The following is an 11847-nucleotide window of genomic DNA, read 5'->3' as shown; positions in this document are numbered from 1 at the left end:
TCCCTCCCTGCGTTATGCAACTCTCTTCTAATTTAGCTTTCAGCCATACACCATTTGGATTCCAGGTCCTTAATCCGATGGAGCCGAAATGAATGAGGCAGGACTCTGTGCTGGCTTCACAAAGGCGGCACTGTCTAACTGGTGAATGGGTTCCTTCTGCCCGAGCCAAGAGGACGATTTGGAGGGGCCAGGGAAGGCAGCAAAAAGGAGCTCAATGTCTAACATAATAACCTGCATGTGCCAGCACGTGGAATGGCCCTTTATAACAGAGGCACCTGGGCTGGGGGAGCCAGAGAAGAGCTGGATCAGCGGGGAGAAAGGCAGAGAGAATGGCAGAGTCCGGGACCCTGCCCACCGGCTTCGGCGAGCTGGAGGTCCTGGCAGTGGGAACGGTGCTGCTGGTGGAAGGTGAGCCAGGCAGGAGCCGGGGTGGAGCAGGAACTCGGCTGGGTCCCAGAACCCAGACCGCAGCTGCAAAGCTGGCAAGGAGAGGTCCCCAAACCCTACTCCTCTGTGCCCAGACCCATGGGGTCTTCCGATGGCTGCACCTGCGGGATGCAGCACGCAGGCTGGGAAGCCAGGAGAGAGAAGCTGGTCAGGCTCAGGGAGGGAGGAACTTTGAGAAGGGGACGTCTGCGCAGGGCATGACCAAGAACCAGGGCTTTTCATGTCTCTGCAGCCAAGAGAAAGTTGAATCCGCTCCCTGGAAGTCCTGCTAAGAATCTCATATAAGATCAGGCCCCTGGTAGGCTCTGGAGGCAGACAGCTCTGCCACTTGCTGTCTGTGTCACTGAAACCAAGACACTTGAGCTCTCTGGCCCTTGGTGCCCTGATGTGCCAAGTGGGTGGCGGTAAAGGTTAGATGGGATCAGGGCATAAAGTGCTGGCCTAGATAGACACCCAGGGTTTTCAGTTCATTCATTCCCTTCCTCTCCAGCCCCACATTACTTGCACCATCTCCATTCCCTTGGCCCTAAGGTCTCCTGCTCTAGGGGTGACCTGGGTCCATGAGGTACCAGGTTCAATCCAGAGCCCCTAAGATGCTCACTGAGGCCAGAGCTGGGCCGGCAGGTGCTGGAGTTGGGCCACAGCCCAAGACTAGGTTGATGGGGGCTGCAGTCCTTGTTCAAAGCAGGTCCAGAGAAATAATCAACACATTCTCTCACCCAACAAGAACTGACAGTGGAGAGGGAGCCGCAGCCACCAGGCTGGTCCCAGAGACCCTGGATGTCATCGTCCGGTGGCCGAAGCCCCTTTTCCTCTCCACTGGGAACCCTACAGTCTAGCATCTCTCTAGGTCTTCAAACATGCCTTGAAAGTTTACAGCTTGATGGTTTTGCACGTGCTGTTCCCTCTTTTTAGAATGCTCTTCCACTCCTTGTTCTCCTAGTGGACGCTCACAGTTTGAATGCAGGATCCTTCCCCATTCCTCTTTAGACGGGAGAAGCCCAGGTGCAGGGAGCATAAGGGGCGGCAAATGAGTGATAAAACTGAAGTTCAAGGTCAAGTCTGTCTACCACTGGAGACCACTCCCTTCAAGCTCACCTCACTGCCTGGTGTCCTGGGAAGCTCCCAGTTCTACGTTGCCACCCCTTAGCCAGTGCTCTCCCTGACGTTGTTCCAGAGCCCTTGGAGAAGGCATTCTGGAATTGGAAAAACCTGATTTCCAGTCCCAGCTCCACCACTTCCTAGCTGCATACTTAGGGCAAGCTGGCCAGCATCTCTGAGCCTCGGCCTCTCTGCAGTAAGTGGGGAGGACGGTGTCCAGGTGAAGACTGACTGGGAGGGAGGACCCAAGTAAAGTGCGCAACACCCTGCCGGGCACGTGATAAGGGCTCAGTGGCTGCCCATGACTGTAATTGTTCCGGCACACACCGTGCTGCACTTTAGCGGACTTCTTCCTTGTCTGTCTTCCCATCAGACCGTGCGTTGGTAGAGGGCAGGGTGTACAGCTCGTGGCTTTCGGTACCTGAGGGCCAGCCCGCTGTGTAGGGGCTTGGTGAGCTGTACTGAGATGGATGCTGAGGGTTTCGGGGAGGCTGCTGAGGCCCCAGCCACCCCATGACCCCTCATTCTGAGCCCAGGAGGGCCTCTGCAGCCCCGGTGCCAGCTCTCCCCTTCCTTTCAGCTCTCTCCGGCCTCAGCCTCAATAGCCTGACCATCCTCTGTTTCTGCAAGAACCCGGAGCTGCGGACTCCCAGCCACCTGCTGGTGCTGAGCTTGGCGCTGTCGGACAGTGGGATTAGCCTGAATGCCCTCATGGCAGCCACGTCCAGCCTCCTCCGGTACCTGCCCCCTCCGCAGTCCCTGGGCTCTGGGCCCTGACCTCTGGGCACTGGGCAGCAAGCCAGAGACATTCTGCCTACCTGTAGAAGACGATAGGGGAGAGGGTGGGCAGACTGAACTAGGTTAAATCCGAATTCCAGACTATCCCTGTAGAACCCCAGCCGATTTCTGGAACGCAGGAGTTGCTCGGACCTGACCATCAGAGCTGGCTGACTGCGGGGATTAAGAGCATGGGCTCTGCAACCAGGCTGCCTAGGTTGGAATCCTGACTTCATTATTTCTATCTCTCGGCTTCTCCTGTAAATTGCATATTATTACCTAACCCATATGGTTGTTGGAAGTATTGACTTATTATTTGTAAATAACGTAAAACAATGCTTGGCACCTAGGAAGCCATAAATAAGTGTTTGTGAAAGCAAACAGGATTTTGACACGTGTCTAAGACCTTATGTGCAAACCAGGGTCTTCCAAAGTGGCCTCAGAAGGTGTTTACTGGATTGTTTTCTTAAGCAGACGGAACATTCCTGTGAAAGCTAGAGCCCCACCCCCACCCCACCGCTGCCCTCCTATGAACACTCAGAGCTGACCAGTCTGTAGGGTCTGAATCAGTGAGGATTCCTTGCCTTGTTCTCCTCCTACCGCTTCCCAGGGCTGGGGAGGGACAACTGAAGCTTCCACCTTGCTTGGCCCATGAGGCTGGGAGTTGGGAGGCCTGGGATCTACCCTCTGTCTTTGTCTTCATCTGCTGTGTGACATTGGCTCAGTACCTTTTCCCCTCTGAGCCTCAGGCACAAGCTCTCCTCCCAACCAGGTTGTTCCATTTCCTGTGATGCAGGCATCTGATCACCAGGGAGACCCTTCGGTCCAACAGAGGTGCCGTGAAGGACCCTGAGCCTGGAGAGTCGGCATCAGGCTCCACCCCTTCACCGCAGCAGCTCCATCTCTAAGGCCCCAGTTTCCTCATAGGAAAAACAGATACTAAAGCCCTTTTCTAAGGAGCTAAAAGTGCCTTCCAAGCTGCTGCTGAGCAGGTGAGGGAGGAAGACAGGGACAGGGGGAGGGATCACTGGTGCCCCGTGTCTCCCACAGGCGCTGGCCCTATGGCTCAGAAGGATGCCAGGTTCACGGCTTCCAGGGCTTTGCAACCGTGTTGGCCAGCATCTGCAGCAGTGCAGCCATCGCCTGGGGGCGCTATCACCACTACTGCACCCGTATGTCTTCGGGTTCCCACAGTGGAGGGACATCCACCTACTGAGGGTGATCAGGGAGAAGGTCTGCTCAGTGTTTCCCAGTTCAGGGAACTGTGGGTGGGTGTAGGTGACCCTGAGCGTGGGGTGTGGGCACTCAGGAAAGGAGGGGTGGGGAGAGTGCAGGAGAGGTGTTGAGGCACATGCTGGGAAGGCTGCCTGTGCCCCCACTACAGCCTCAGGCAAGTCAGAGGTCCTCTGTGAACTTAGTCTCCTCCTCTGCAGGATGATTTTTATAACCTACCTCACAGTTTTATTTTGAAAATCAAATGAGATCCTGGATACAGAAAATACCCTTGAAAACAGGCACTGTTGGGAGGCAGAGAGGAGGCGTGTGTGTGTGTGTATGTGTGTGTGTGTGTGTGTGTGTGTGTGTGTGTGTGTGTGTGTAAAACTGGGCATGTGCCTTCGCACCCCACACTTCCATGGAGCCTCTGTCATGCGAAGGCTTCATGAAAATGAGTCTAGCTCCAGATTTTTCAAGCTGTATTGTCAAATTCCATCTTCATAATTATCCATATCAGTGTACCACCTGCTGTGTTATTTTTTTTCTTAAAAGTGACCCGTTTTAAAAAATTTAAACACCTGCTTTAGTCTCATTCCAAAAAATATCTGTGAAATCACAACTTTAGTGTCCTTATAATTATAATACACATTAAAGTAAAAAAACACGTTCACCCATAGACCATTTAGAATAACACTCACCACAGAGATACATAAACATGTATCTGGGGGGCCGTGGCTCAGTTACCACTCACAGCAAACCCCCAGCTTGCAGACTGGGAAGCAGAGGCTCAGAGAAGTTGAGTAGATTGCCCCGAGTCACACAGGTATAGGGGCAGAGCTGGGATTGGGCATGGCCTGGATGCCTCCAGAGGGAGTCTCTCCCTTTGTCTCCTGGGCTCTGAGTCCTGGAGCTGTGGATTTGCTTGGCACAGAGGCTACTCTGGGGTCCATAGCTAGCATGACCTCAAGACCTGAGCACTTCCCCTTTGGAATCGCAGATCTGCCCTGGCCACAGACACACATGGCCCCCTGTCCTCCACAAATTCACATGCCTCTGTCCAGGCCAAAAAAAAAAAAAAAGCCTTTGTTCTTATCCTAACTCCTATCTGAGCCCCTCCCACCCCATCTGACCTTGGAGCGCCTCTCCCACCACTTCTACCCCATCCCTGTCCCCAAAGCTCCCTCAGACCATCATGCATGCGTGCACACACACACACACATGCACTCTCACATGTGCACACGTGAATGCACACCTTCTCTCGGCCTTAATATAGAGCAGTTAATCCCTGTCACATGGGCCTCTGGATCAAAGCCCTTCCCGTGCTGGAGGGCACAGGCGAGCAGCACGAAAACAGGGAAGAGGGAAGGAGGGGGTGTTATAATAAAAATTATCTCTTTTATTCTTCATAACAATCTACTGAAGCAGGGAGTATCATTCCCACTTTGTGAAGGAGAAAACTGAGGCTCAGAGAAACTCTTAATTGCCCGAGGCACTATGCTATTAAGCATGGGAGCCAGCAGTTAGGGACATTCTGCATGACCATAGAGTCCATTATTTTTCACTCTGCCAAGCTATCTCCTCCTCTCAACCACCCTCCTCCTGTGTCCCATGCAGGCAGCCGACTGGATTGGAACACGGCCGTCTCCTTGGTTTTCTTTGTGTGGCTCTCTTCTGCCTTCTGGGCAACACTGCCCCTCCTGGGCTGGGGACACTATGACCGTGAGCCGCTGGGGACATGCTGCACCCTGGACTATTCCAGGAGGGACAGGTGAGGTGAGGGGAGCGGCTTCGAGGCTCCTTTCCATGGGAGTCTTGTCTTTGAGTCTGTAGGACAGCAGTGTCAGCTGAAAATCCAAATGGGGACATGTCAGCTTTTGCCAGACAATCTCAACTCCCTAGTCATGATACCCACTAAGGAAAGGCCATTCCAAAGACTGGCCAAGTGATGGGAATGATATGCAAACTGGGGTGCAGAGTTGGGCCACAGAAGGGGTCCTATCCGGGGAGCTATTGGCCTGTGTTGGTTATAACATTCACTGAGCTCCATGACCCCTTTTCCACCTTCAGTACAGTCAGATGTCCCAGCTCTGACTTACCAACTTCTACAGGGAGTCATATCCTTGGTTCGATAGCGTCAAAGAATGTTAAGGTCTTTGCATTGGAAGGGACCTCCTTGGCATAGAGTTCAGTTCTCGGAATTCCTTGAGCGTCTGCTGTGAGCCAAGCCCTGGAGAGACAAGAATAAATGCATGATGGAGCCTACCTTTGTGGGCCACACGTCTAGTATACTGCCAGTTCGACCTGGCTCTGGGGAGTCCGGAGCTCCCTCTAGGGGCTGCCTTGGGGAGGGACCACATGGGCTTCAGCCCCCTCTTGCTTCCACTAGAGCCACATTGCATTCATCTGTTACATGTTTATTCATGTTTACTCATAAAGCACCTGCATTGATGACCCGTTTCCCTGGTCAAACCCACTGGAGAACCCTGGGTCTTGTCTAATGCCCTTCAGGGCATTCCCTGCATGTATTTCCCCAGCTGGTGTCCAGTCCTTCTGGCAGCCCTCCTTCCCACTCCTCCTTAGTGGACAGCACCCAGGTGACACGGTCTCCCTTTCATGGAATGGCAACCTACCTCCCTGTAACTCCCACCTGCTTCTGGGCAGCCCTCTTGCCTCCCCGTGACCACTACCTTGGACCCCAGGCTCTTCTCTGGTCCCTTCAATGATTTCTTCAGTGATACAATGTCCAGTCTCATCCACAGGGTCCTTCCAAATCCCTATGCCAGGAACACTCCTTGGATGAGCCTTCCTCCTGGTCCACTGACATCTCCATTTGGGAAACACGTTTCCCAAACTAAAGTGTCCCATTCTCTATGCTTGGGGCACATACAGAGCGCAGGGCTGAGCACATGAACCGCCCAACAGCAAGTTAAAGGAGGACTATCCTTCATTCCAGCTCCCTGGCTCCTAAAGGCAGGTTCCAGGAGGACCTAGTAGCTCTCTGGTTCCAAGGGGAGTTCAGCTGGGACTTGGGAGCACCCACACTCTGGAAACGCATCTGATGGGAGCAGTTCCGTGCACCTGACTGTCTAGAGCAAAGTCTGGTGGGCTTTCTAGGGTAGCTGATCGTCTCTGAGAGGCAATCCTGACTCCTCCATCCCCTCTGTCTGCAGAAACTTCACCAGCTTCCTCTTCACCATGGCCTTTTTCAACTTCCTCCTGCCCCTCTTCATCACAGTCATATCCTATCGGCTCATGGAGCAGAAACTCGGGAAGACTGGCCGTCCTCCGGTAAGGATCAACACCTAGAGCAGGAGAAATCTCTCTGTCCCTCTCAGGGACACCAGGGAACATGAATGATGCGACAATAACCAGGGGTTCTCTGTGTTTTCAACGATCAGGAAAGAAATCCAGCTTTTGTACATTGAGCATATGGGGTGTTAGGGCAGAAACACACCTTCCCCATTGCTGGGGATCACCAAGACCTGGGAGGAAGTATCAGAACTGCTCAGACTTACCCAGACCCCATAACTCTGAGAGCCAGGGCGCCCTACCGGACACCATCCTTGCTGTTACACTTGCTCCTTCCCAAGAATGTGAGGGTTGGCACAAAATTACATGCATTTTAAATGCTACTTGTAAATTGCTTCAAGATGTTTCATTGAATCACAGGCACAGGCTGTTACCCACAACATAAAACCACACCTGAAAGCACATTTGTCCAAGAAAAACAATGCATCAAAATAAGCCCTCCTGGTCATTTCTCAATTTCTGCATTAATATTCTCTTGCCACGATTTTCCTTTAACTTTATCAACTGAACAGTCTCTAGCAGATGAGTCATAAGAAGTACCAAAAACTCAGAAACAAAACAAACCAAAAAACCCAGGTACTAATGTTACTTTATGTGCATTATGTCATTTCATTTTTGCACCCACTCCCCGAGGAAGGAAGGTTTTACTGTCCCTAGGTCACAGATTAGAAATTTGAGGCTGAAAGGGGTTATTAGCTAAACAGCTCAAAAGCCATGCAATTAGTAATAGCAGAGTTGGATCAAACCCAGGTCTGGGACTCCACCACTCAAGTGGGCAATCGTAGTGCATAAAAGAAACAGTCTCTGCCACAATCTGCCACATTTTTTTTTCTTTGAATTGGAAAAGCACTGTACAAATCGATTTTAGCTGTGGACCCAGGTTCCCCTGGTCACAGAAGGAGGGCGAGGGCTGTGCTGCTGCTTTCCCACTCATCACCGCCTCCACGGTTGTCCTCCACACTCTGCCCTCCCCTAGCCCTGCCTGGGTGCTCAAAGTCAGCACATTTTATTGGAGGTTCAATCGGCCAGGAGACAAGGCTGCCACACGGATTTTTCCGGGTTGACTTTAAACCATCCGTTTCAGTAACATCAGCAGAGGTCGCCACGCGTTGTCCCGGGGACCACACCTGCGAGCTTAAGTCACCTTCTTTGTTAAAAGGCGACATGGTCAATAAGTAAATAGGCACTGATTTTTAGCGTCAGGATTTTAACCTCTGAATGTATGTGGGGAGCTGGAATTTAGCAAGTTCCACCCTGAAATTAGAGCGCAAGTCGTGCGCCCTCCTGTGGCCACATATGGTACCACATCGCCTGCTGCTTGATTCTATCTCACACGGCGGAAAGCGGCCCCTTTGAACCCAAGACTGGTTGACCTGCAAGTTGGCTGCAGCTACTGATGGCCAGCTGGTTCTGGGGCTGAGTTGTGAGGGTAGCGCAGCTTGAGGACCCTTACGCACACATTCACACTCACAGAGCCCCTGGTTTCTCAGAACACAGACCAGGAAGGAAGCTCATTATCCACGCCAGTCCCGGCAAGTCAGGCATTATCAGGCCACTTTACAGGCAAGGCAGCTGAGGTCAAGTAAGCTTGAACGAGAGGCCTAGGGTCAGGCATCTTAAACAGAAGAGAGATTCATCTGGTCCCAGGTTCCCCCACAGGCTCAGCATCTTCCCACAGCCCTGCCGAGTGCCGACCTGGTTCCTGGACCTCACGGGGCTGCCGACCACCTAGAGCAAGTCGATGCCTCCCTCCTTTACCCATGTCTCCCCAGGTGAACACCGTTCTGCCAGCCAGGACGCTGCTGTTCGGCTGGGGCCCCTACGCTCTCCTCTATCTGTATGCAGCCGTTGCGGATGTGACCTCCATCTCCCCCAAGCTGCAAATGGTACAGACACCGCCAGTACCCAAAGCTCTCCCCATTTTTGTGCTTCTGTTTCACCCCATCTCTCTTTCTGGCTTTATGGCCTCCAAGATAAGCTCTCTCTTTCTCTTTTCCTTTGAACATTCATAACTCACTGGGTATTAGCTTTGTCCCCTGGTGACGCAGGGCCGCTGCTCGACATGGCCTAGGCTTATGTGAGATGACAGGGACAGCCAGCCAGATGGTGACACGTACCCTCTGGGACCAGGGGCTGAGATTGGTGCCCAGAGGATTGTGATTCCATGCATCAACCACCGACGTATGTCATAGTCAGAGAAGGCTTAGAGGTTGCAGAATCAAGATAAGGACAGATGCTTGGCGGCTGGGGGGATGTCGGGGCGAGCATGGGGGACTGCGGTCACCAGTTGGGACCAGAGAGAGGAGCAGAGGCTCTGAAACTTCTCTCCTGGACTTTTCTGTCACAACAGGTGCCCGCTCTCATTGCCAAGGCTGTGCCCACGGTCAACGCCATCAACTATGCTCTGGGCAGTGAGATGGTGCACAGGGGAATCTGGCAGTGCCTCTCGCCGCAGAAAAGAGAGCGGGACCGAGAGCAGTGAGCCTCTCCAGGGCGCTGCTCAGACCCAGGCCCACCCTGGCCACCCTGGACTGAGCCCCTCGCAGGAGGCTGCCCGGGAGTCCTGTCCAGCACCCTCAGGAGCCCCGATGGGCCTGTTGAGCCTGGCCCGAGGCTGGACCCCGGGGATTCAGAGAGAAACCAAGCTGCGTGGAAGGAGCCGGGACTTTGGAGCCAGACAGACCTGAGTGTTGGTCATAGCGGTCCCCACGGAGGCTGAGAGATCTTGGGAAAGTCATGCTCTCTGAACTCAGCTTCCTGACCCATAACATAAGGATGTTAATATGCACCTCAGGTCTGTCGTGAGACTTGAACATGATAGTGTGTCCTCACCACGCACGCAGAAGCTGCTGCTCATTAGAACAGCTGTTAGGACTCAGAAACTTGCATAGAAAGGGGTGAAAGCCCCAGGTTTGTTTGTGGGAGCTCAACCCAGGCTGCCAGCGTTCAAATACCACTTATTAAATCGTGATCTTTGCAAATGACTTAGTCTTTCTGGGCATTGGTTTCCCAATTTGTGAGGTGTGACGACAGTAATGGTGACTTAACTGTGCAGAAAGGCCCAGAATGTTACCAGGCACATGCGAATTGCTCACTGAGAGTAGCCGCCAGCACCCACCAGTCAAGACAGCTAGCTGTACGTTGCTTAGTTGCCGACATTTAAAAACTCAGGACAATTTATTTAGAACTCCAGACATCTGAAGATGAGGCCCCACCAGCCCCAGGGGAGGCTCCATGGTGACAGTCTGAGATGCGGGGTGGCTCTGCCCTTTGCCCAGGGCACGTGCTCTGCCATCAGTTACAGCTTGTGTGTTTCCCTGCGGAGCCCGCGGGCATCTGAGTTTGAGACATTAACGCTGGGGTCCCCATCCCTGGATGTCCCTCTGCTCCTCCCACAGAGCCAGCGCTTCAGGGACGAGGCACAGCAGGTGCACGGGCCTGGGCGAGACCCATGGCCCTAGAGGGAAATGGAGATGGGTGGAGGGTGACTGAGGGCTCTTCAGAAGGTCTGATGTTGGAGGGACAGCTGCCCCAGGCACCGCGGAGGCAGCAGACTGAAAGCCAATCCCGTGGAGCTGAGGGGAGGAGGGGCCACATCGGGGGTGGGCGCGGGTGGCCAGGAGAACAGCATCTGGGGTCCCTGCAGACCAGGACCTGCCTCTTGGTTTTGCAGATGCAGAAAATCAGGCCACAGAAACATCTAACTCCCAAGAAGTCTGCTCAAAGCAGAGGCCGTTTCAGTCAGTTTGCAAAACCTTGTGCGGTGGGGAGGGGAACGCAGCCTTCACACAGCACTGTTTCCTAGACCACGCCCTGTGCCAGGCACTGTGGAGGTCGAGATGCCACTCGGGCTCACTCCAGCGTCCACACAGGGTCCTTGTCTTCAGCCCTGGAGTGGGGATGGGGTGGGGAAACCTGGGACCTGAGCCGGGCTCACACACCGACGGAGTGGGTCACCAGGAAAGCGATGGATTCTGCGGCCCAGAGATACTGACTCTGCCTCCACAGCCCGTGGACCTTTAAATGGTCTTTATTGGGGACCCGCCCTTTATGTCCCCATTAGAAACACTAAATCCTTAAGGAGGGATGAGGAAACACATTGAGAAGAGGGGAGATGAGCCCAAGACTCCAATAGGGAAGGGCTGGAAGGTTAGACGAGGCTGAAGACACCCAGCAAGAGTGGCCCATGTCCCCAAACAGATCGAGCCCCCGCTGGTGCTCAGAGAGGAAGGGAGGAAGACAGGTTGGCCGGATGTGGCCAAGGACAGCGTCAGCTTGAGCCCTGTATCCCCAAGTCTGTCTGGAGAGGGGAAGGTGGGCTTGGGGCATCTCCACCCTGGGCTGGGTCGGCAGGAGATCGGAGGGGCTGACAGCACCCGGTGGGGAACGACCAGAGCCCCACCTGAAGCTGTTTGTTCAGAAGCCCCAAGTCCACCCACTCATACCCCTGCATCTCACTCAGGGAATGGGTTTAGGGAGACTCATCAAGGTGCCACTTCTGCAGAACCGCGGGATTGTATAAAGCTCAATTTAAAAGGCACAAAATTTGCTTCCTAAGAGTGCCTACATTCTAAGATCCATTGATTTCAGAGTTTATTTAAGCTCTTATTAAAAAGAAATATAAGTACAGTAGAATACTATCCCCCATCCCTCCCCCCCCATCTTCTCGCTGGGAAGGATGACTCTGCCTATTGACAAATGGACTTGAATTAAGGTTACAAATAAAGTAGCAAGTTGTCTCTGAGGTAAAGGAATGTACAATCCCTGGTCTCCTCCCCAAGATCCCCACTGGGACAATTTTCCTGGGAAGAGGAGGGACTGTGTGCCTGATTGATTAGAAAAAAAGGAAACATAAATTAATTATGGCCTAAACTACATCTATATTTTCTATTAAAAGTAAAAGGATTTTACAAATTTTCTACATTCAATAGCAAAGTAGTAGACCTAATTTATTTATATCTTTCCCCTTGCCATGAAATTGAAAGGAATTCTGCTGTT

The 11847-nt window shown here is 53.0% G+C and overlaps 1 protein-coding gene across 3 annotated transcripts; it reads left to right on the top strand.

The window, feature by feature from the left end:
• The first annotated feature begins 329 nt into the window (after nt 1–329).
• Nucleotides 330–9418, top strand: RGR (retinal G protein coupled receptor). Of its 3 annotated transcripts, none has more exons than XM_033842191.2 (7): nt 330–408; nt 2129–2282; nt 3361–3497; nt 5155–5308; nt 6711–6828; nt 8622–8735; nt 9200–9418. In XM_033842191.2, exons 1-7 carry the CDS (start codon nt 330–332, stop codon nt 9329–9331), a joined length of 888 nt encoding a protein of 295 aa, XP_033698082.1. In that variant the 3' UTR covers nt 9332–9418. The 3 variants fall into 3 exon arrangements, with proteins under 3 accessions (XP_033698082.1, XP_004320121.2, XP_019781386.1); XM_004320073.3 differs by having other exon boundaries at nt 2129–2285; nt 3376–3497; XM_019925827.2 differs by lacking the exon at nt 8622–8735 and having other exon boundaries at nt 2129–2285; nt 3376–3497.
• Nucleotides 9419–11847: the final 2429 nt, after the last annotated feature.

This window comes from Tursiops truncatus, chromosome 16 (assembly GCF_011762595.2).
Source record: "Tursiops truncatus isolate mTurTru1 chromosome 16, mTurTru1.mat.Y, whole genome shotgun sequence".
Lineage (NCBI taxonomy): Eukaryota > Metazoa > Chordata > Mammalia > Artiodactyla > Delphinidae > Tursiops > Tursiops truncatus.
This window is presented reverse-complemented; position numbering and strand designations above follow the sequence as displayed.

Bases quoted from the DNA above. Each gene is read 5' to 3' on its own strand.
- RGR (XM_033842191.2), top strand. From the start codon at position 330: ATGGCAGAGTCCGGGACCCTGCCCACCGGCTTCGGCGAGCTGGAGGTC. The intron at 3,498-5,154 runs GTATGTCTTCGG...TGTCCCATGCAG, and splicing joins CTATCACCACTACTGCACCC to GCAGCCGACTGGATTGGAAC. The intron at 5,309-6,710 runs GTGAGGTGAGGG...CTCTGTCTGCAG, and splicing joins GACTATTCCAGGAGGGACAG to AAACTTCACCAGCTTCCTCT.